Source organism: Hipposideros armiger, unplaced genomic scaffold (genome assembly GCF_001890085.2).
Source record: "Hipposideros armiger isolate ML-2016 unplaced genomic scaffold, ASM189008v1 scaffold_752, whole genome shotgun sequence".
Taxonomy (NCBI): domain Eukaryota; kingdom Metazoa; phylum Chordata; class Mammalia; order Chiroptera; family Hipposideridae; genus Hipposideros; species Hipposideros armiger.
In genome coordinates, this window is record NW_017732102.1 from 509449 (window position 1) to 533822 (window position 24374).

General features: G+C 37.4%; 1 protein-coding gene across 1 annotated transcript in view; it reads left to right on the forward strand.

Annotated features, from left to right (window-relative positions):
- XRN2 (5'-3' exoribonuclease 2) overlaps positions 1–22910 on the forward strand; it is a 99448-nt gene extending 76538 nt beyond the window's left edge. Inside the window, exons 28-30 of the mRNA XM_019628173.1 lie at positions 15148–15211; positions 19969–20107; positions 22366–22910. Coding sequence (XP_019483718.1) covers positions 15148–15211; positions 19969–20107; positions 22366–22431 — 269 coding nt within the window. The 3' untranslated portion in view covers positions 22432–22910. The remainder of the gene's footprint in view (positions 1–15147; positions 15212–19968; positions 20108–22365) is intronic.
- Positions 22911–24374: the final 1464 nt, after the last annotated feature.

A 24374-nucleotide genomic window follows, 5' to 3' on the forward strand; every position in this document is an offset into this window, starting at 1 on the left:
GTTTTCTGTCCCTGTTTTTCTCTTCTTCTGGGAGCCATGTGATTCAAATATTTGTGTGCTTGATGTTGTTCCCTTAAACTGTCCTCTTTTTCTCCCCCCCCCCCCCTTTTTTTTTTTCTGTTCAGATTGGGTGATTTCCACTATCTTGTCTTCCAGTTTGCTGACTCATTTTTCTGCTTTTATCTAATCTGCTATTGATTTCCTTTAGTGTATTTTTCATTTCAGTTACTCTATTCAGTTCTGATTGGTTCTTTTTATATTTTCTCTCTTTATTGTGTTTTCAATGAGTTCATCTATTCTCCTCCAAGTTCATTGAGCATCTTTATAACCATTGTTTTAGTCTTTATCAGGTATTGTTTGTCTCTGTTTCATTTAGTTCTTTTTCTGGGTTTTTTTTTTTCCTGTTCATTTCTTGGGAACATATTTCTGTTTATCCTCATTTTGGATGTCTCTCTGTATTTGTTTTTATGAACATGTGAAACAGTAATCTCTCCTGGTTTTGAACAAGTGGCCTTATGTAGGAGCTTCCCCATTGTAGACTGTATGTGCTGAGTTTCTTTGGCATGCCAGCTGGAGCTGGAGCTGGAGATGACTCAGGTCGTGGGGTGTCTTGGGTCCAAGCTACTCTGGAGCTGCCTTGATAGGCATGTTAGAGCTATAGCTGGAGTGGGTTCAAGCTATGGGGGTTCCCAGGGGCAAGTCCTATACTGCCATCTTGGAAGCTGGCTTAATGACATTGAATGGAGCATCATTTGACTCAGTCATGAAATCTATGGACTTCTGCGGTTTTATTCTATTTAGTGCAGCACAGAAAGGGCAGAGAGTTTAATGGGCCTCTTGGAGAACTGCTTGGTGCAGTAGTTTACTTATCTGCTTTTCCTCCAATGTTTAGCAAACACCATTTCTGAGTATTTCCGTATATACAGTATATGTGGAATATGTATCCAGCCATACCACATAAAACAGAAGGATCTAATCACTTTGAAAGCGCTATTAATGCCCTGAGATTTTACCAGCAGTGAAAGCGCATCCAGATTCTTGTTAAAGCAAGCTGTTTATTGACACATTCTTATCAGTTCCTTTTTTCTCATGGCTCTTGGACATTTACTTCTGTCCATAATGATATCACAGCTTCCGGATAGGAAGAATAATTGAGATGCAAAATGCTGGAGTCAGGTATAATCTCTGTGGGTTAGTTTAGCCATTATTCCTCAAGATTGTGGTTATAAGGAATTTATGAAGTTATTGCATTCAGAGGTCTGAAAAGAGGTTTGAGTAGCAAAGATGAAAGCATGTGCTTTCTGTTAAGGATCTTCCTTCCATCTTGTGTTTCCTGGTATCTGGGACCCCTGCCACCATAGTCTATCCAGATACTTACTGCCCAGACAGCTACTTACTTAAATCCTTGAAAGTTTTTTTACCCTAAATTCGTTTTTTTAACTTATAAATTATAGCAATACTATAATATGGGTTTGATGTGCTTGTATTTTTTCAAATATACGTAAAAATAAATATAATTATGAAGGTAAGTTTCATGGTCCATATGTTTCATGGGCCTCCAGAAAATCGTCTTGAATACCTACCACCTGTGGTATGCAAACCACACTTTTGGAAATGTTGCCTAGGTCAGTGGTTCTTAAATTTTAGAGAATCATAGGCCCTGTGAGAATCTGTAAAAGCCAGTGATTTTCCCAGAAAATCACTGTGTGGGGTTCATGTAAATCCGAATACTCTATTTGAGGCCCCCTTCCAGCCTGCGGGATCCTACTCCAACAGTAAGAGAAAGAAAGAAGTCAGAAAGTTCTTTAATTTATCAAGGTCATACCAAAGGTAAAGAATTCATGCCTTCAGGGGTCCTACAATTATATAGTTTTTAGTTTACCTTCTTTGGTAACTGACAACTCTTGTCTGGGCATTTTATTTCAAATAGTGGGGTCCTCTCTCCCCTTTTATTAGTTTGAGTAACTCCTCATTTGCCATTGTTATAGCTCTTATTATATATAACTTTTTATACTTACAAAGAAACTTTGATTAGAAACTATTTCAGTTACAATGTCTTTATTTTAATTACGTCATTAAAAATAGGAAATATATTATGTAAAGTAGGGATTGATTTAGAGCAAGTTGCCCTCTCTGCCTGGTGACTTGTAAATGTTGAGTCACCTAAGGATTAGTGCTGGCACTCTAATTATGTTTAACATCTTTTCATAGGAGATGAGGATGTGAGGGGTAAAAACGTTTATAGAAGAAAGTGAGTAAAAATGTGATATTTAAATTGAACCAATAAGGGGGAATTTGGGATACTCTGGGCTGAGAGAAAATAATGAGTTTGACGTACAGGGTAAGAAGGCAGGTCATATTAAGCTTAGAATAACTGATACAAAATTAGTTTGGGATCATATATTGGAACAGATTATAAACATGGGGAGGCTGGTTTCTTTTTTCATATTTTTAGTGACATTTAAAATGTATGTTAAGTTTAGTACATGTTAATTAAATAAAATGTGTCATGTAACAGTAAAACTTAGAAATGAAAACCACCATAATGCCATGAACCTGAAATAAGCAGTGTTTCTTTCATTTTTGTACATAAATACAATTTTTAGAAATTGGGTTATTGTACATGTATTTTTACATCTACTTTTTATTGAAGTGTAACATACATGAAGTGTCAAATCCTAAGTGTACAGTTTGATTAACTTTTATAAAATGAATACTCAAGTAACCATATCAAGAAATAGAAAATTACACACCACCCCCAAGCACAGGCCCAGAGCCTGAGTCATCCCACACAAGTCAGCCAGCCTTTCAGAGGGTTGATCCTTGCTGGAACACAGCACAGCATGATCACAACCACAGGGAAAATATCTGAAATGAAACTAAAAGCCTTTGGAAGTGGCATTGACATTCAGTCAGTGGTAGAAGCACCACACCAATATTTAGCTCCTTCCAGGCTACTTCCATAAGTCCAAACAGCCAGTCCAGCAAAATGAACAGCATTGTTTATCAGAAGCAGTTCCAGTCAGCCCCTGCCACTGTGAGAAGGATACAGCTTACACCCTAGAAGAGAGCTGAGAAGATGACTCAGCCATAAGACATTTGGTCTTCCTAGGTGTTGGCAAAGCAGAGAGCAGAGGTTCTTCAGTCCATGCAACAGTTCTTCTCTGAACAGAGCAGCAGAGCAAACAGATGAGACAAAGCCCAGAAAGTGGACAGTGATTCAAGCAAACCTCCTGACACGCTGACCAACACTCCTGGTGTCTGTTAGGAAAAAGTAGAAGAAAAGCCATCCCCTGCACTCACCATAGCCACCAAACCTGTTAGAACTGGACCAATCAAACCTCAGGTGATCAAAACTGAAGAAACAAAATCTTAAAACGCTATAGTTTATTGCAAGGGGTTGGGGGAGGGGAGAGGGGAGACGAAGAATGAAGTCAGATAATGCCAGCAGCCAAAGGGATAAAATGGTCTGTGATGTTACCCTGTCCAAAGCTTGGAGGTGCATGAGGACATAGAGGCAATTCACACTGACACAGCTACTGCACTACTAAATACAGTATGCACTCTGTCAAGGGTCATGCATCTTCAGTTTGAATTTCTATACAAACGTGCACGTATTCCTTGAGTGGATGTAATGTAGAACTAAATCCTTGTGATTAGATCAAACACCAGAAATAAGAAAATCACACAGCTGCAGAATAGCTCAACCTGAACAATGTGGTGATCCCAGCTAATCCATCAGATGTGGTTTCTTCGCTCCCTTATGTCCTTTGGATATGGTGATAGCATTTGTAGGCTTGGTGGTGAAGAACTGAAGATAACTGGTGCTGGATAGAGGAGCCTTATTTTTTATTCAGACAGCCTGCTATTTTTGTAACATGGTAATTGAGTTGATCACAATCAAAGTACAGTACTTGATCTCCCCTTCTTCCTGCATGAGCGAGCAGATGATGAAATAGTCATGTCAGCATCCTTGAACATATGTAAGTGGCCAGTGTTGGCTACTGCTTCTGTTTGAAATGATGCTGTGTTTTGGTTGTGACCTGAAGCTTTGAAGTGCTGCTTAGCATCTCCTTTCTTCCATGGAGCTCTTACCATACAAACACCATAGATTTGGTAAAATAATAGTTAGGTTGAGTTTTGCTTGCCTCCACTCGGTCGATTTTGTATGAATCCAAGGGTTTTGGTTTTTTCTTTCGTCTTTTAAAGCGATTTTTAGGTGATATTCATGAAGAACAATGAGTACCTAGAACTGTGCCACTGATGAAAAGAAATCCTATTTTTGTCTTTTAGTGGAGTGTGCTGCGTCTGTATAATTTTGTTTAGATGACTGCAGAGCCTGGAAAAGCTATTGATGCATAACATAGCACTATTGGTCCTTATATATGTGAGGTGTGATCAGTTAATATGGTGAATGTTTAAATTAAAAAATTATTACAGTAAAATACACTTTGCCATTAATCTCCCTGAGAATACTACCCCTCGCTTTGAACACACCTACCCCATCATTCTTGCCACTTTCTGACGCAGTTCTGGAAGGCCTCTTCCGTGAGTGTCTTTAGTTACACTGTTGTGGCTTCCTGTATATCTGGAATCATTTTTCACTTTGGGGAAGAGCCAGAAGTTTTACAGTGCCAGATCTGGTGAATAAGGTGCATGAGGGGGGAGTATTTTGAGGGGGATTAATGACAATGTGCCTTTTACTGTAATAATTTTTTTTAAATTTAAACATTCACCATATTGTTTGATCACACTTTGTAGGCATTGCCATTTTATTGTTCATATTTTATGGTCTTTTTTTTTCTTCTTAAAGAAGTCCCTTTAATATTTCTTGTAATACTGGTTTGGTAGTGATGAACTTCTTTAGCTTTTTCTTGTCTGAGAAGTTCTTTATCTGTCTTTCAATTATGAATGATAGCCTTGCTTTGTAGAGTAATCTTGGTTGTAGGTCCTAGCTTTTTCATCACTTTGAATATTTCCTGCCTTTCCCTTCTGGCCTGCAAAATTTTTGTTGAGAAATAAGCTGACAGTCTTATGGGAGCTCCCTTATATTTACTAGTTGCACTTCTCTTGCTGCTTTGAGGATTCTCTCTTTGTCTTTAACTTTTGCTATTTTAATTATAATGTGTCTTGATGTGGGCCTGTTTGGGTTCATCTTGTTTGGGACTCTGCACTTCCTGGGTTTGTATGTCTGTTTCCTTCGCCACGTTAAGAAAGTTTTCAGTCTTTTTATTTTCAAATAGGTTTCAGTTCCTTGCTTTTTCTCTTCTCCATTTGGTACCCCTATGAAGCTAATATTATTGCACTTGAGATCCATTATCCTAGAGATCCATTAAACTCTCCTCATGTTTTAATTGTTTTTTATTATTTTTGCTGTTCTGAGTGGGTGTTTTATGCTACCTTGTCTTCCAAATCGCTGATTTAATCCTCTGCTTCATCTAATCTGCTATTGATTCTGTCTAGTTAATGTATTTGTTATTTCAGTTACTGTATTCTTCATTTCTGACTCGTTCTTTTTTATGGTTTCTATCTTTGTGTAAGTTCTCACTAAATTCATCTATCCTTCCCCTAATTTAATTGAGCATATTTATAACCATTGTTTTGAACTATGTATCTGATAGATTGCTTGCCTTTCTTTTGTTTATTTCTTTTTCTGGACTTTTGTCCTGTTTTGTCCTGTTTTTGAGCATGTTTCTTTGTCTCCTCATTTTGGCTGCATCCTTGTGTTTATTTCTATATATTAGGTAAAGCTGCTACTCCTCCTAGTCTTGGCAGGGTGGCTTATGTAGTAGGTGTCTTGTGGTGCCAGTGATGTAGTCTCCCTGGTCACCTGAGCCAAGTCCAGGGTTGTCCCTTGTGTGGATTGTGTGTGCCTTCCTGTTGTAGTTGAACCTTATTTGCTGTTGATGCTTCAGTGAGTGAGATTTACCCTCAGGCTGACTGACTGTGAGGAGTGGTTGTGACTGCAGTAGATGAACTGTTAGTAGGGGCTGAACCCACGGATTGGGCTTCTTTGTAGTGGGGCTCCAGTGCTTATTGAGTCCACCATTTGGGTGTGTTGTTTGTGGAGCTAAAGGTGGTGTTCTGGTTTGGTCTGAAGCCAGTCACAGGGTGTGTTGGTTCTGGGACCTCTTGGGAGGAGCTCTGGTGCTGGCCAGGGTTGGTATCTGCCTGTGCTGAGCTTGGAGGCTTCTGGGATTGGCTGTGCTGAGAAACGAGGCTGGCTGCCACTAGTAGTGTTGGCAACCGCTTACTAAGCAGTATAGGGCATGCTGAGGCCCATAGCTGCTGCTTTGGAGTTTATAGATCTTTCAGAGATTTTTAGGAAAGTCAGGAATGTGAGCCAGGGCTCACTGCTAGTGAAGTACGGCTACTGAAAGAGCTTTGAGCCTGTGTGCAAGTTGGGTGGACGGGTTCTCAGGGAATTATGCAGTGTGGTAAGCAGTGTTTAGCTAGTTTGCTGGAGGCTTACTATTGGCACCCACCTGTACCTGCCTGCCAGCATTTCTTTCCCGGCCAGAGCTACCCTTCCAGTTCTTGCCCTGAAGTTAGATACTTCAGTTCCACCTTGTATGTCCCTGCTGCTTTTTTAGCTGCTGCGCCAGAACTCACAGTGAGTGAGTGAGCATCAGCAAGGAAGCCTGTGCGCAGGCCCTTTATGAGGAACACTGCAACTCCAGCAGCACTCTTAACTCACATAGACAGAAATCCTCACAGATTTTCAGAGCCTAATGTTGTAGGGACTCCCCTTCCTGGTACTGGTGGTCCAGGTTGTGGAGTTTAGCGTGGGGCTGGGACCCCTTGCTCCTCAGGGTGGACCTCCACAGCCGAGATATCCCTCCTGATTTTTTTTTTTTAAAGAATTTATTGGGGACTTGGGGGAGGGGAGCAGCGTTGGTGAATCAGGGAAGGGGAACAGACAAGTTGCTGTCCTTTTCTTCTTCTTTCTTGTTGTGGAGGACGTCGCTTCACTGGCCCATGTTGGTATTATCATTGTGCTCTTCCCCGCTGAGGCAGTTGCTCGCCAGCCATTGGACGGCTGCTCATGGCGGCTCACAAAAGCTCAGGCCAGCTGCCGGCCAGGCTCCCTGCAGCCTACGCCGTCGCTGGTGACTCACAGCAGCCCAGCTCCAGGTTGAGCTGTTGTTCACCATCTTAGCTGTAGAGGGCGCAGTGTCACTGGCCCTCATGTGGGATCCGAACCGGGGCCCTGCTGCTCACAGCTGGCATCCCAAGCCAACTCTTAACCAACGTGCCACTCAGCCCGCTCGCTCTCCCTCCCAATTTTTAACTGCCACACACGCGTGTAGGACCAGCTGTTTAACATCTCTACCCCTCCTGCCAGTCTCAGTGTGGCTTTTCTTTATATCCTTAATTATAGGAGTTCTGTTCAGCTAGTCTTCATATGGTTCTCAAGGGTGGTGGTTCTATGATTTAGTTGTAATTTTGATGTGGTGGTCATGGCAGGAGGCGAGCACAGCATTGACCTACTCTGCCATCTTGACTTCAAATTAGTATTTTAGATTTCTTCAAATGAATACCCAGCAGTGGAATTGCTAGGATACATGGTAGTTCTATTTTTAATGTTTTGAGGATGTTAAATACTGTTTTCCATAGAGGCTGCACCAATTTAACAATCCTACCAACCGTATGTGCTGCTTCTCTTTCTCCACATCCTCGCCAACGCTTGTTTATTGATTCATTGATAATAGCCATTCTGACAGGTGAGAGGTGATATTCATTGTGGTTTTGGTTTGCATTTCCCTGATGATTTATGACGTTGAGCGTCATTTCATGTGTCTGTTGGCCATCTATATGTCCTCTTTGGAGAAATATTTATTCAGGCCCTCTGTGTATGATTTAATTGGATTGCTTTTGTTTTTGAAGTTAAGCTGTATGAGTTCCTTATATATTTTGGATACTAACCCCTTATTGTTATGTATCATTGGAAAATAGCTTCCCCCCGTTCAATAGGTTGTCTTTTCATTTTGTTGATGGTCTCTTTAACCATGTAAAAACTTTTTTGTTTGATGTAGTCCCATTTGTTTATTTTTTCTTTTGTTTCCCTTGCCCAGGGAGTCATATCCAAAAAAATATTGTTAAGTTCAGTGTCAAAGAGTTTTACTGCTGGGCCGGCCAAGTGGCGCATTGGTTAAGAGCTGGCTTAGGACGCCAGAGGGACCCGGTTCGGATCCCACATATTAGGGCCAGTGACACTGCCCTCAACAGCTAAGATGCTGAAGAACAGCTCAACCTGGAGCTGGGCTGTTGTGAGTCCCCGGCGATGGCAACAGCGTAGGCTGCAGCCCCTGCTGCAGTGGGTTGCCATGGGCTACCGTGTGTAGCCAGCAGCCAGCATGAGCGGCCGCCCAGAAGCCAGTGACTGATCTGCCTCGCCCAGGAAGAGTGCAATGATGGTGCCAACTTGGGCCAGTGAAGCAACGTCCTCCACAGCTAGACTAAAGAACAAAAGGACAGCAACTTGTCTGTTCCCTTCCCCCAATTCCCCAGCGCTGTTCCCATCCCCCAATTCCCCAATAAAAATCTTTAAAAAAAAAAAAAAGTTTACTGCCTATGTTTTCTTCTAGGAGTTTCATGGTTTCAGGTCTTACATTTAAGACTTTAATCCATTTTGAGTTTATTTTTATATATGGTGTAAGAAGGTGGTCCAGTTTCATTTTTTGCATGTGCCTGTCCAGTTTTCCCAACACTATTTTTTGAAGTGGCTGTCTTTACCCCATTGTATATTCTTGCCTCCTTTGTCTCATGATACACTCTTAATATCTTTTTAATGACTGTAAGACTTTAAAGTTAATTCCTGGTATTGGTCATGTATGCTGTCCCTCTTTTCTTGATTAGTGTTATTAGGGCCTGTTTAATTTTGTTGGTTTAGTTTTTTTGTTAGTTTTTTCATTGAATTAACTTTTAGCTTTGTGGTTGTTCCCCACCTCTCCACCCACCCACCACCCATCACCCACCCCCATTTAAGAACGTTTATTTTTTCTTTCTTGTTTTCTGTTGCTTTCTGCTTTTGTCTTCATTCTTCCCTTCTAGTTTCTTGGAATTAAATTGGTGTTCTTTTTTTATAAATTTTGGAGATGAAGACTTAGGTAATTTATTTTCAGTCTTTCTTATCTAATATGTGCACTTGATTACTGTAAATTTTCTCTAATAACTAGCTTTATGTCATACATTCCTCTTGTTATGTGTCATATGTTCATTGTCATTCAGTTCATAATGTTTTCTGATTTCAATTCTTTTTAATTATATAGTCATGGATAATTTATGAGTATGTTGCTTAATTTTTAAACACATATGCTTTGTCTAATAACCTTTTAAAATAGATTTCTTTCTTAATTATAAACTAAATTTCTACAAATGGTATTGCTGGATGAAAAGATATATTGAATGGACTTTTGGTTAATATCACTGACCTCCAGGTAAAAGCATACCAATTTATACTTATAGCAGCAGATGAGAATTTCTAATATCCCAGCTCCCACCAATACCAGGTGTTACCATTTTTTAAAAGTTCTTTCTAACTTGATAAGCAAGGAAGAATGTATTTTTATTTTAAGTTATGATTTTTTTAAATTGCTGCCTGATCATATTTTTATTAACCAGTTTTTCTTTCATAAAGTTTCTGTCTCTTGCTGATTTATTAATTTGTATGTGAGCCTTTCTCTTCGTTTGTAAGAGCTTTTTAAAGCAGAGGAGTGCATAGTTACATCTTTTTTCTAGAACCACAATTGTGTTGGCTATGGAAAAGTCTTGGTGGTGATTCTAGTTAGGAAGAGATAATGAAGGTTCAAAGTGATTTGTGGCAAAGTAGATTCAAAGTGAAGAAAATGGGAGAGCAGAAACTGAAGGGCTGCATAATTGAATGTGGTCAGTGAGGGAGAGAGAAGATTCAAGATGAGGCTCAAGTGTGCACTGTGGACACCTGGGTGACTAATGAGGCCTTTAAGAGAATTTGGAAGCCCAGGAGGATGAAGGACAATGGAAGAATATGAGTGTGACTTTGATGGAGGTTGAAGTGCTGAAGACATTTGACTCATTTGTCAGGAGTTAGTAAAATGGGTATGATAGTTGCTGGAGAGGGAAGATGGTTAGAGAGAGAAAATTGAGAAGTATCTGCATATAAGCCAGAGATGTAAAGTTCAAGAAGGATTTGGATAGAGTAATGAGTTTTAATTACACTTGGTTATAAGAGAACTTAGGAAAGCTTGGGATTGTGAGGTTGGACTTCCTGGAAGGCATCCATGTCATATCACAAATTATTCCCTGATAACCTTTGTGAGAGATGTGTTGGATAAAAAATTGACCTAATCTAGAATGGTCATTGCCGGATAGTAAATGGTCACAGTTGTATGATAAGCCCAGATAAATGGCTGCCAACTATCAAAAAAGGAAATCCCATGTTCTGTGATGTTTTCCCCGATAATCTTTATACATAGTTCAGTCTGTCATCCATCCATTCATTCATCATATCTCTGTCTGAATTCTATTGTAATTTTTATCTGATCCCTTATATTTGTATATTTTTTGAATACTGAATCTTTTATGGTAGTATTACCCTTTTTAAAAGAGCAGTGATTTCAGTTATTTTAACCAAGACCTTTCCTTATTTTCTCTTCATGAGTCCATGTTTGTCAAGATGCTTACTACCAAAGTGCATGTGTTCATTACGTTTATTTTTCCTTCTTTTAATTAGATATGTGTAATGTTAATTCTGAACTTTCGAAATGATGAAAAATTCCAAATCCCTAAACTGCTTCTTGAAAAACCCAAAACTTCTGAGCCTCTTGGTTGAGGAGGTGGTTCTCCTCTGGTCCTTCTGAAATAAAATAACATGAAGAGTCACCTCAACCAACAGCACAAGTACATGTGAAACTTGGAATAGTATAGTGTAGTGGGGAGTGGTGAAGAGAACTTATCCTATCCTGTGGCTTTAACTCTGCCCCTTAATAGCCTTGTGACTTTAGGCAGGTTTTGTCAGTACTCCTGTTTCCTCATTTCTAAAATGGTACAGACAACATCCATCTCACAGAATATTCACAATAAATGAGTTTAAGTTATCAAGCACTTGAAACAGTGCTTGACGCACTGTAAATACTATGAGAGTATTAAATGATAAAAAGATCGATTTCCTTTTTATAGAACTTTGAACTTAAAATTTAATCAGAAATAGTTCATTTTAGTAAAATAAACATCTAAACCATGTTATCAATCTCTTAAAGTATTTTTAGTATCATAGCTATTTCCTTCATGTGGTGCTGCAAAACTATACTCAAGAAAGGCCATTTGGTCAAACTGCAAACTCTGTTAAGTATCTGCTGTAGGTATTTCTTACTGTTGGTCTTTGATTTGTCTTTAGTGTGTCAGTATTTGGCTGATGAGTAATTGTCCAGTTACTGATAACTTCTTGGAGTCAAGTGCAGCCCTGAGTAGTCAGTGTGAATAAAGCATTTCATTTCTACAACCTGGAGAACCTGATATGCCACTTCTCTTAATTTCAGTCAGTGAACTTCTTAATTAGCTGCATTTGAAAAGTGATTTTTGATTAGTGCAATTAGTAAACATGGAATCTTTTCTGTGATTACCATGCTGATTAGGTAACTTGTCATTTGACGAGTTAATTGGCGAAGACTTGGTTTGTGTGGCCTTAGAGCTCTATAAAAGAGATAAGTTTTCAAAGACCAAAGGAAAAATTAACTCATTTTTCTTCTCTCACTTGTACATTACTGAAGTGCAATTTACTAACTCAGAATTCTTTTTTTCTCCCTCTCAAATGGATCTTCTATTAGAGCCATTCAAATGAATGATAATAAGTTTGTTTTACCTTCTACTTCATTACTTATCAGCCAGGAAATATTTCTGCTTTATGAATACTTAAGGGCTGTATATGTTTTGCTCAGAGCCACATGAAGAGATTTGTTTAAAGGTAGCCTTGAAGTTGGTCTTTGATCCTTTCTATTTTTCTTTTTTGGATTGAAAGCAAGAGATGTTTTAGTAATTGTTTGACACAGTTTTTAAGTCTTGCAAAATTTGGTTAGGTTTTAACAAAAGTATGATTTTTGTATGTGCTGAGTTTATTTATATGAAAAAAAATGTTCTAGAGGTGAGAAATAGAAGCAGCAAAATAGAGCGGGAAATACCTAGTCTATTAGAATAATGGAAGAGGAACTTTTGTCATTTTTCTAGGCACTTATAGGTGTATAGGTAGACCTATTGAAGGGCTCCCCCTCTCCAAAAAAAGCATTTATACTTAATTACCTTTACATTCCAATTTTACTTAGAAATACTGGTGTGCTTAACTTAACATGTAGTATATTTGAATGTAATGAACATGTATTCCTGATGGTGATAACATTCCTTGTACTTGTATTATTCCTAGAATAAAATATACAAGCCAGGATGGCTCAGCTAATATATATATATATATATATATATACACACACACATACATATACATGTATATATATATATATATACATATATATATATATATGCATTTATTTTTCATAAAACATTAACATAAGCACTTCTGAAGCCTTTTCTTAATGCAGGTGCATTTTTTTTAGTATCTTCATTCAATTTAAATTTATAAGGGATCCTGTGTGGAAGCTTCTGTATGGAAGAATATGTATTCTTTGATGATACCATATATAAAGAGACCATTGAACCAGAATCACAGAATTAAGCCTTAATGGTAAAAGAGGGCATGTTTCCAGGGTGACCACAATGATTCTGGGACATGTGAAGTACAGAGCTAGACAGGAGTCTGAATGAAATTCACTGTATTCTTTTTACTTTTGTTGTATTAGCTAATTTTACATATGTAAGAAACAGAATAATTCTGGGAACGCTTTAACAAGTTTCACTAACCTAATTTTGGTGCAATATCTGAATAGACCAATGAACTTCAAGTTTAACAAAGTAATGATCAGAAAAAATAACCCAAATGTTGATTTTACTTGTCAATGTATTGCTTTCTCGTAAATGGTAACTCATTGAAAAATCATAAAGTGTGTATTAAGGTAAGTGTACCTTGAGGTTTTCCATAAAAATCACACAGATGAAATGATGACTGTTTTCTAAGAATTTCTGGTTTTACCTCCTGTAATTATGATTTTTTGATAGTGTACAGTCTGTAGTAGGGATTCAGAAGTTATTCTGGACCTAGACTAGTGATCCTTCTAGCTCTGTTTTCTGTGGATTTTTTGGTGATTAGTTTCCATTCAGGTTTTGAGTATCTGATGACCACCACGAAATTTCCCTCAGCATTTTTCATCAGTTTGGTTGCACTAGTTTGGAAGGGACTTAAATCAATTGGAGATGCCACCTTTCTTTCAGTTCAAAATAGAATTCTTGGAATTAACAGTGTTGAAGGCTTCCCTGTTTCTTTCCAAGAGAGGTATCTCGTGGGTTTGGCTACCAGGGACCAAGGGGCAAAGGGCTATGGTAGCTGCAGACGCTGTGCTTCATGGCTGCTCACCCAGAGGTAACTTATCTATTTAGAAGATTTCTTCAGTCTGGATTGTCACCAGTGTTGAGGTGGGAGGAAGCCAGGGGCGGAAGTAGCCAGTTTTTTTCACTCTGGAACCATTGTGAGCAGCCAGGTACTGTACTTGTTCCATGTTCTCCTTTGCTGGGGCTTCTTTTTTTTAAGATTTTATTGGGGGATTGGGGGAGGGAACAGCATTGGGGAATCGGGGAAGGGGAACAGACAAGTTGCTGTCCTGTTGTTCTTCAGTCTAGTTGTGGAGGACGTCACTTCACTGGCCCATGTTGGTATTGTGATTATTGCACTCTTCCCGGCTGAGACAGATCGCTCACCGGCCATTGTGTGGCGGCTCACGGCAGCTCATTCCGGCTGCCGGCCACTCACGCTGGCTGCCAGCCACTCACGGTAGCTTATGGCAACCCACTGCAATAGGGGCTGCAGCCGACGCCAGCGGCTCACAGCAGCCCAGCTCCAGGTTGAGCTGTTGTTCACCATCTTAGCTGTAGAGGGCAGCATCACTGGCCCATGTGGGATCCGAACCGGCAGCTCAGAGCTCACACTCCCAAGCCAACTCTTAAATGACAAGCCACTCGGCCCACTGGGGCTTTTTAAAGCACAGTTCCACCTTTTTTCCTCTTAATTTTAAGTAAACCTAGATTTCATTTTTTGGTTTCTAACCAGAGATAAGCTTTCATTCCTGCTTTCCTTTAAGAAAGTAATTTTGAAAAGCGTGTTTCTAGTTTGTGTTTCCATTAAAATGTGAGCCTGAATACATTATGGTAAGCCTTATTGTCCTTAGGTCTCAGGAGTCTGGAGGTTACTGTCCTCACACAGTGAATTCATTAGACAACTCCTAGAACCAGCTGTTTTAATTAGGTCACACACAGACCCTGCCGAAGGTGGCTGAGGTGACTACAAGACTGGAGACCAGAGTGTCAGTTGGTTGATACCAACCTACTGAGCTATACTAAACACCCTGCTGACTGGTGTGGGGTGTTCCTTTAATCCTGCTTATATAGAGGAGAATCAACCATTTAATTGTTTCTTATAGTTAGATGTTACTAGTTCAGTTTTGTATTAGGGGAAGAGGTTTGACTATCAGAAAACAATAGAAAAGTGGGAGGAGTCCCTTTATTAACTCATCTCCCTGGTGCTCTCTGCTTTTTGTTACAATAGCTAGGTAAGTTAGGGTTCTTTTCCTTACATGTTTAGGGAAAAAATTTGAGGATTTCTATTAACGTTACTGTACATTTAGTTTGTATGTATGAAAAAACTAAATCCCTTCCTTTTGCGCAGCATTTTAAAACATAAATGTAAAAAGTATATATACCTTTACACACATACATACACATGTACATACATACGTATGTACATACATGCATAACATACATACATACCTGAGAGAGAGAGAAATGTGTGAGTTTAATGATCAAGGCTGTAAAACTTGTTACCAAAGGAAAAATAATGAACAAATTTACTGACCCTCTTGGTTTTGTATCTTTGTACATTTCCAGTATGTATAATTATGCTAGTTTATTTAGCTTATATTCTCTCAATATTTTTTCAAGAAGTTTTAATTATAAAATATGTGGATAGCCTGAGTAGTGATTACTTTTTTAAATCTCCTGTTTATTTTCCAGATATGAGGCCCCAGGATTCTTGGCGAGGTCCTCCTCCCCTTTTCCAACAGCAAAGATTTGACAGGTAATAATAAAATAAACATCACTTTTAAATATTTTTCCACATCAACATTTGAGGTGTGGGTTTTCTCCATGGTTTGAAATATACTTTCTCTCCTCTCTCCTCTAAACAGTGTCTCTTGTGCCTGGAAAATAGATGGTTAACATGTTGAAGTAAAAGGCTCATGTTTATATACTTTCCTACTTTTCTTGGTTCTTGGCCTTTATTTTATTGAAGCTTTTGAGGTGCCCTGAAAAATACAACACAGAGAACTTAAAATTGTACAAGGTTTTGGTAAGGCTAAACAAATTTCTTTTTAGAAGGGTTGTGCAGCTTAATGAGGCATAACTAATGGTGTTCCACTTTCATCATTTCTGTGGGGGCAACACAGCATTAATACAGACCAACCATTGATTCTTGCTACAAACCTCTTGAAGTCCTAATCAGCTTCTTTAGTACAACTTTTTCAGAGCTGACAAGCCTATTGTAGGGCAGTGTCACTGTAGGTCAGTAGTTATTAGTTGCCACTGAAAACAGTTTCTTTAACTACTTAAGACTGAACTGAATTAAATGCAGAAGGGACTCAGAAGAGGATTATGGGATCTGCAGTCTAATAAGTACCATGGACTAGGAAGAATGTGACATGGTTTAATAACAAGGGATGTTTGACATGTGTTCTTTCATTGATAAGTTGTGTGCTTCTAAGTCAGGTGGTCTCCGCACAACAAGACAGCTAGACATGTTATGAATAATTGTATTAACTTCTGTAGAATAATTTTTTAAAGGGTAGCTTTAAAATCTATCGCTTCATGCTGGTTTTGCCAACCTCGGTTAGTGCTAAAATGAATTAAGCCCCATCCATCATAGTAAGGCTTCCTACTTTGCCTTCCCAGTTCTAATCTCTTTTGTCCCCTCTCCTCTGGTGTTTTAGCACTCTGATCTGTTAACATCTGAAATGAATAAAGTGTTGTTATGAACAGTTATAAATGCTGTTTCCGTTTAAGAAAACTTTCTTTAGAAACTCCAAGACTTCATTATTTTCTTCAAAAAGATAAAAGAAATCATGTTATTCAGTTATTTATTAATAGTATCAGCTACTTAGTACAGGCTGCATTTGACAACTGATAATGTCTGTATTTGTTTTGTTTTCAGTATAAGTACTCAAGGCACACTCTATGTACCCCTTCAACATCATCAGAGTAGCACCATTTCCAAACAGAAATTAAATGAGTAAAGGGTAGATTTTTTTCTAAGTTACGTATTATCACATTAGAGCTGATCTCTTTTTTAAATAACTGTCTTTCTGTATTACTTTTGTCAAGTTTGATTTTAAGACTTGGTTTCCCCACTGTGTTGCTTTCTTCTTTCCCATATTATTAATGATGGCTAACATTTATTATTTGCTTACAAAGCGTCAGCACTGTGCTAACATGCTTTTACAAACATAACTTCATTTATTTCTTCTAGCAACCCTTTAAAGTAGATGTTTATTTTACAGATGAGGAAACTGAGGCACACAGAAGTTCAGTAGCTTAACTAAGGTTTTGCGTCTATATCATTCTTTACTAAGAAACTTTCACTCAAACAGAACTCATCAGAATACTTGGAGCATAACATTATAGTAAAGCCAAAGGGACTTCAAAGGACATAAAGGATCTACTTCCACTTCGGGGGCACTCTTTCTTTCCCAATAGCTTTCCTTCCCTCTACACATTAAAAGTTTTCCCAAGATCATCACCATTGTCCTGATGTCCATCGTTTCTTTGTTCTTCTGCCCTGGCCAAGTATTGGTATTATCTTGGCTGACTTTGTGAACCCAGCCAATTAGGGACAAGTTTTGTGGGACATTTTTGGTTTAGTTTTAGAAATCTAAAATCACACCTTAAAACAAAAGTTCAATGTGTGCATAATAGAATTCTGTCATACGTCTTAAATCATGGTCATTTAAGAAATACACCATTTATTCATAAAGAAAACAAAGTTTGAATTCAGCCATCCTAAATTTCTCCATTCGCCTATTAGAAAATATAGTACCTCACTCATTTCTGTACACTTTTCATTCTAACCATTCCGACCTTATGAAACATAGAGGAGGAAATATAAACTCATAGTCACTTTGATTTTGCTGAGATGTCACAAAAAGTAAGTAGTAGAATTCTTACTAGAACCAGGTATTACTGTACAATTTTGAATGATTGGTTGAGAATCCTATAGAAAAGAAAATTTTGAGCGTACCTTTTTTCTAAATTACACTGGTTTCTTGAATTATTTCCTACTTTGAGATAGTATTTATAATTCGTATATTTATTTCACTGAAAAATACAACAGGAACACCTACCCCTTGCCTCCCCACACAAAGACAACCTACTGTTAATAGTATTAATGTTATGCACAGATGTCCAACATTTGAATTCTCTGCGTCACTTGAGTTCTGCCCCATTATTTGTGATCTTGCCAGTGGAGGCTTCTCTTTTCTGGCCATATTCAGGATGGCTATTTCATTTTTAACTTATGGATGTTACACTCAGTTGTCTTGAAAAAGCTTTAAAAATTCTGATTTCCCATATGTATAAATTACAAACATCAGATTGGTAATAGTTACTTCATATTGCCAGCTACTTTCCAAAACAGTAATTTAGAAACTGAAGAATATTGTTGCTATCCATGATGCCAAATGCCTCATATAAGTTGCCTCAATCGATAGCTAGTAATTTTTAAAAAATTAAAATGTGTTAATTTCAATGCCTCCTTCCCAGATTTAGAATGTATTTTCCAAGGCAACTTTCAGTTTTCATTTACAAATTAATATAATAAGTATAGAAATACGATCAACTTGTGGAAAACAAAGGCCTTTCTGCCAGTAAAGGCGGGGGGGGGGGGGGGGGGGGAGTACATGCCCCTCTTACTTTGTTCCATTTAATTTTAATTGAATTATTTAATGAAAATTATCTGTTGAAAACATTTTAAGTAATAATTTCAAACAAAAAGGAGAACTTTGTGCTTTTAAACTGTGGCTTTATTCCTAACCTATTTTTAGAACATAAAATAATGTAAAATTACATTTATAATGTATATTATCCATACTTAGCAGATTTTCCTATAACTCCGTTGAGTGTGTTTTATCACTGTAAAATTGAAAAGAAAAATTAATCCCAGTTAATACATTGATCCCAGTTGTCATGTGGGTTTTGCATTAATGGCCCAGTTTTGATGAGCCTCTTTGGTCACACAGCACAAACCGTAACCCTCACTCTGCAGTGACCAGAAGAGACCATTACTGACTTTGTGCACGGAGATGCTATTGCTGAACAGATGAGGCATTCCTACTAAAATATGTTTGTATTAATAATGAGCCTAGAAAATAATTAAAAGTTCTGAATATATGCATATTCTTTCTGAAATATAGATTTATTTTTTTATTATTGATTTACTTACAACAAATTATATTATTAGAGCTCTAATTTCACCATTAACTGAAGAATAACATTAGCCTTTCTAGAGTTCTTCTGAGAGCTGTTCTTCAAGCCATCACACAAAAATAATCATCTTTGGTATTTGGGAAAAAAAAACACAAAAAACAACAAGCTCCAACTGAAAGGAGGAGAGCGGGGGAGAAGAGGTAGAGAGAATGGGTTCAGGCTTGAATAGCTGTGAGAAGAATGCATTACCCAGTGAGAGCCCAACTTTGGGCTTTTCCCCCCCTAAGACCTAGGAAATGAAATTCATTTGCCGATAACAGATATAGCTAATACCAGCTAGTCAGTGCTGTATCAAATTTAAGGTTTTATTGTAATGCCCCCTAACATTTTTAATAGTCCCAAAGCTTCTAATGTTAAAATATATTGGAGAATTTTTTTCTGTTTATTATTTGTAGTGACGGTTGTATAATGGAAGTTGAGGAAAATGCCTCAAGGAGAGAGTTATGTCTTAAATGGTGATTGCCTTTAGAAGGTATATCTTTGCTACATTGTTTATGTGACAGTTTTAAATTACGTTATGATTTCCATACATCATACCTGTTGCTTTGTATCTGCGAAGTTAAAATAGGCACTTGAAGACAATTAAAACATTTCTTTTGACTAGTAATCTAGGCTGGCAAACTGGGTTATAATAGCTGTTGAATCTGTGTTCCCATGTAAACTGTACACCAAATGCCAGTCAGCCCATGCCAATTAGTGCTCATGTTGCTAGGTCACCGTGGTCAATTGAAAGCTGCATCAATAGAACTTGAAAAGGTTTCTTTTCGATCAGACCTTCTGACATATTGAGCAGAATAATGGATGGGAAAAAACAGCCAAGTCCCCTACCCTAGATTCAAAATACTCAGCAGTAAGAATTCATTTGCAACCTGCAATTAACTAGAAAGAATGGACTCCAAGAAAGAGTCTGGACATTTTTAAAAATAAAACCTTATTCTCCTGTTTTGTACATGTTTACTCTTTGGATAGTATCTTAAATGTAGGCAACTTGGAGGTCTTGGGTCTAAATCTTTATGTGAGTAAAAAGGAATTTTGCAGTTGAAAAATGAACAAAATATTTTTTTAAGTCAGACCTTTCTAAAACAATTGCATTTTAAACACCATTTTAAATAAATGCTCATAGGTCATGAAATAGGTTATGCTGGATATGTGGGACATAAAGGCCACTCAGATACTATATATCCCTTATGACAAATGCAGCAAAATTGGATTGTCCTTAAATTGAGTTGATACCTTCCAGTTTTAGGCTTTCGGCTGTATAACATGCCTGACTTATAATGCATACATGATGCTTTTCCACAGAGGCGTTGGGGCTGAACCTCTGTTGCCTTGGAACCGGATGCTCCAAACCCAAAATGCAGCCTTCCAGCCAAACCAGTACCAGATGCTAGCCGGACCCGGCGGGTATCCACCCAGACGTGATGATCGTGGAGGGAGACAGGTAAGGCGCTATGGGCTGCTCACTTTGTACTTAGCCATGCCTCTCAGGACTCCATACTTCTTAAAAATATTTCTGGATAAGCTATTGATAAGTAGCTCAGCTGAACATCAGTCCCTCGTTAAAAATGTATATCCATAGGGTGAATATCTGCCTCACTAAATAGGTTATATACCTTGAAGATGCTGAAGAATTTCCAGACCAAAAGCCCAAATAACAGCAGTCAGAGTGGTATTTAGCACGAATGTGGTCAGTCACCAAAACACATTGTTAATCCTTTAAGGATATTGCTTTTTAATACGAAGTAGATCTCTCATAATAGATGGTAATTTCCTAGAAGCTGAAGGCAGGAAACTACTTTTTCAGTTGTTAGCTTTATTCATCTTGGAAGTCTCCTGTCTTGATTCATCTGATATCTCTCCATCAAAAAAGTTTCCACATATTTTTCTACCAAATTTAAACAGCTGTACATTGAGTGAGTATAATAATTCCTAGACAGATTTAGTAGATGTAAGCTTCATTCCTTCTCTTTATAGCATCCAGTTTAAGCAATATTTAAGACTGAGGCTTGTTTGCTTCATTCTATTTGTCCCCCAGTCATTTGACACCCTGTTCAGTATTTACATGCTCTTTAATCAAATCCTTGCCAGAGAACAGGATCTGAATGCTGTGAGTCAGAGTGTGTGGTGTTCCTGGAGTTAGGCACCTGTCGTGCTATTAACTGGTTTTAAATTGCTTACCTGGTGTTGCCTGCAGGCCTTTTGTAGTGCTTGGAATATTATTAATGATTTTTGTAACTCAAGTTCTTGCTGTGTGTCCCCTCCTTATTCTGACAGCTAAGAAAAAAATTTTTTACATTTCCATACAAGTCTGTTCACAAGAAAATAATCATCTTAATTGTCTTCTGAATTTTGTTACAGTTCATTAGAATCAGTTCTTGTAGAACTGAAAATTCTTTTAGAATTTTGCTTTGAATACTATCAACCCAAGAACTCTTATCAGATTAAGACTGTTTATGCCACTAGAGTTGATGATATGAGGCAATCTAAATAATGAGTATTATTGAAATGAGGACACACTTATAACTAGAAGACATCTTGGAGATTGTTTAGTTCAGTCACCTCATTTTCACAGTCAAGAACTAAAACCCTAAAACACTTGCAGTTTGGCAGCAGAGCTGGGGACTTCGGTATTTCTGACCTCAGTTCATCCTCTTTCCTGCCTCCTTTAGAGAAGATATCTTCCCTTTGAAGGAGCTCTCTGCTGTTACAGGAGGTGAAATTCTTATTCACTTAGGGGATAAAAACCAATTGGTAAATTTATTATCAATATATTACAAATATAATTCTTTTAGGACCTTTTAGAAATATGTTTCTTTTTCTCAGTATCTTTTCCACTGATTTTTAATAAATCACAATTTTTGAAGCACTATTGTAGCAGTTCATTGTTAAAAACAATATAATTATGACTTCACATATTTTTAGTGAAGTTTATATGACTAAACAAGGCCTTAGCCTACATTGTGTCCTTGAAGGATGTACACATTCATAGTATAATTTAAACTACTAATCTGCTCTGAGTGATAACATGGGGCAGGGACAGGATCCATTTCAGAATCCCGGAGGCCTAGAAAGGGTATTATGATGGAAGAAGTGTTACATTTCTCTTATGTTGTACAGAAATGTTATTTGCAAGCATACTAGAATATGTTGTGAATGTTACCAGTAATTGATTATGTAATAACCTAATGTGTTACTTAATGTTCTACTATTTATAGATAAACAAACAAAAAAAATCCCTAAAATTAATAGTTAAGTAGACCTTTACTGACTTAGCAAGCTCTGCCTTGGTTAAGCAAACTCACTTTCCTAGTGTAATGTGTCTAAAGATGATGTTGGGTACCTTATTACAATAAGGATTGAATTACTGCTGAGGGCAGTAGAGACATTTGAAACCCACAAGTGTTTTACACAAAACACCTAACTATAGTTCATTTGTATGTATTTTAAGGAATTTCTTAATTGCTTGTTAAGGCTGGTTAGTTGTCAGTAATAGCAGTTGTGCTAATGTCCCATTTTGCAACAAGTTTTGTATAAAGCTGCAGATCGAAAGCATCTATGTATTTATGGAAATGGTCCATGTGATACAGCTTTAAGACATAGTAACCTTCTTTATAGTGTGTTTTCCCATAGAGATGTAAAATTAATTTCTTTCAGGGGTGTTAATCCAGAAAATAAACTCTTTCCTTTGCTTATTTTCAGGGATACCCCAGAGAAGGAAGAAAATACCCTTTGCCACCACCCTCAGGAAGATACAGTTGGAATTAGGCTTTTGTAAAGATTTCCCAAATCCTTTCATCATTTTACAATTTTATGCTATTTGTGGAAAGATTTCTTTCTCAAGTAGTAGTTTTTAAGAAAACTATAGTACTTTGTGTATTTCTTTTAACTGTGTATATTTCTACTGATCTGATCTCACTGTTTTATGTTGCTTTCCAAAGATGTGTGTTGCATAATACAGTGGATCTGAATTTATTATTGCTTGTAAAACACTTTGATGGAATAGGAATACTGGTTTTTCATTATGGTTAAAAATCAAACCAGCTGTGGATTTCAAAACACAGTGTATTCTAGATCATCTAAGATCCATGCTGATTTTTAATGCACAAGAATTAGGTATGAACTCTTGAGCTGAAACCCTCAGCCAACTAGAGTGTATTGTTCAATATTTCTTTGGAAACATTTCATGAATGTACTTGTCTTATGGAAATTTCTGGACTTTAGTAAAAAAAAAACCCTTAAAACTCTGGTTTCTTGTGTTCTTATTCTTTTACAGTATTTCAACTTTGAAAATCTTGGCCAAACATGCTGGGTTTTTAAATCAGTTTTTCAGAAAACAATTCATTTCTACAATTATATGTCAAAAGAAAATCAGTGAAAAAGTAGATGTTAAGAGTATATGCTCATAACCCAACCAATCCATATGTTTGTCAGCTACTGATTTGACGAACTATAAAATCTTTGTGAGAATAAATTATTTACATTTTACAAATTTCATGTTAGACGCCTGCTCCAGTTTTAAGGACTTTTTAAAAAAAAATTTAAGAAAAGTTTAATTCATAGCTAAATAGACTATGCTCCTTAGCATATTTTTTGCATTATTTCATAATAGATTCCAATTTGTACTCATTTTTTGCCTTGCTACTAAGCACACTATAATTCCTTAAATTTATGCTTGGAGTTCACACACAGCACTTCCATATGCATTTTCCTTTGATTACCACAACAAATGTAGACACACATATAAAGACTTGCTGCTTTGTTTCCTTCTTTCCATTCTAGCCTAAGATTGTAAAATAAGATTTCTCTTTGACCTTTTGACTTAGGACAGTTTTGCTTTAATATTCAACTAAGGCACATGGGTTAATAATAGTAGATGTGGGGGAGGGGGGGAAATCCCACCTTAGCCTTAAATAGGAAGGTATTTTGAAGCTATTGAGTTCATTGCTTGCTAGTGATGGGTGAATAGAGCAGGGTCCTTTATTGTTAAGACAAAGAGTCTCCACTGGGAATTAACAACACAACCATTATATGCTACCTTCACAATAACATTAAACTGATAATGCCTTCTGTTAAATTTCTCTAATTTATCTTCCAAATATTTAAAATGTATATTGCCACCTAAATCAAGTACTGCAAATTCCAAAGCCCATATAAATGTCTTAACTGTGTATAGTTTCTTAGGTACCCAAAGCCCACACTTCTACAGAACCTGTATTTTCTCAGATCTTTAGTTTTGATACAGTTTTGTTTTAAGCTATCATGAGTGTGTCTATAAAATAATTCCGTTTTGACTTGGCTTTTTTCACAACATGTAACTGTTCAAAACATTGAATATTAATGTTTAAAGTGTTGTTTTGAAAACGCCTAAACAGAAATCCCGATGGAAAAATTAAGACAGCTGGATTCCCTCTAACAGGTGGTGTGCTCTGAAGGACATCTGCCAGCTAGCTGAACCCTTACTTCCGGGCCTCTTCCATTCCCTTCACCCTTGCTTCCTTCTCTCCTTTTTCTACCTCCATCTCTTTCCAAATTGTCTGCACGTTTGAGTGTTCCGGAAATGTCCTGTTATTTCAACAAGCGAAAGCTTTTTAGAACTTTAAGTGGAATGTTCAAAGCTACAAATAAATATCCCCTTCACATTCAGATTAAATAGTTAACGGGTCAATTTAAAATAACTGCATTATGTTATCTTTAAGTAAGGTGAAGTT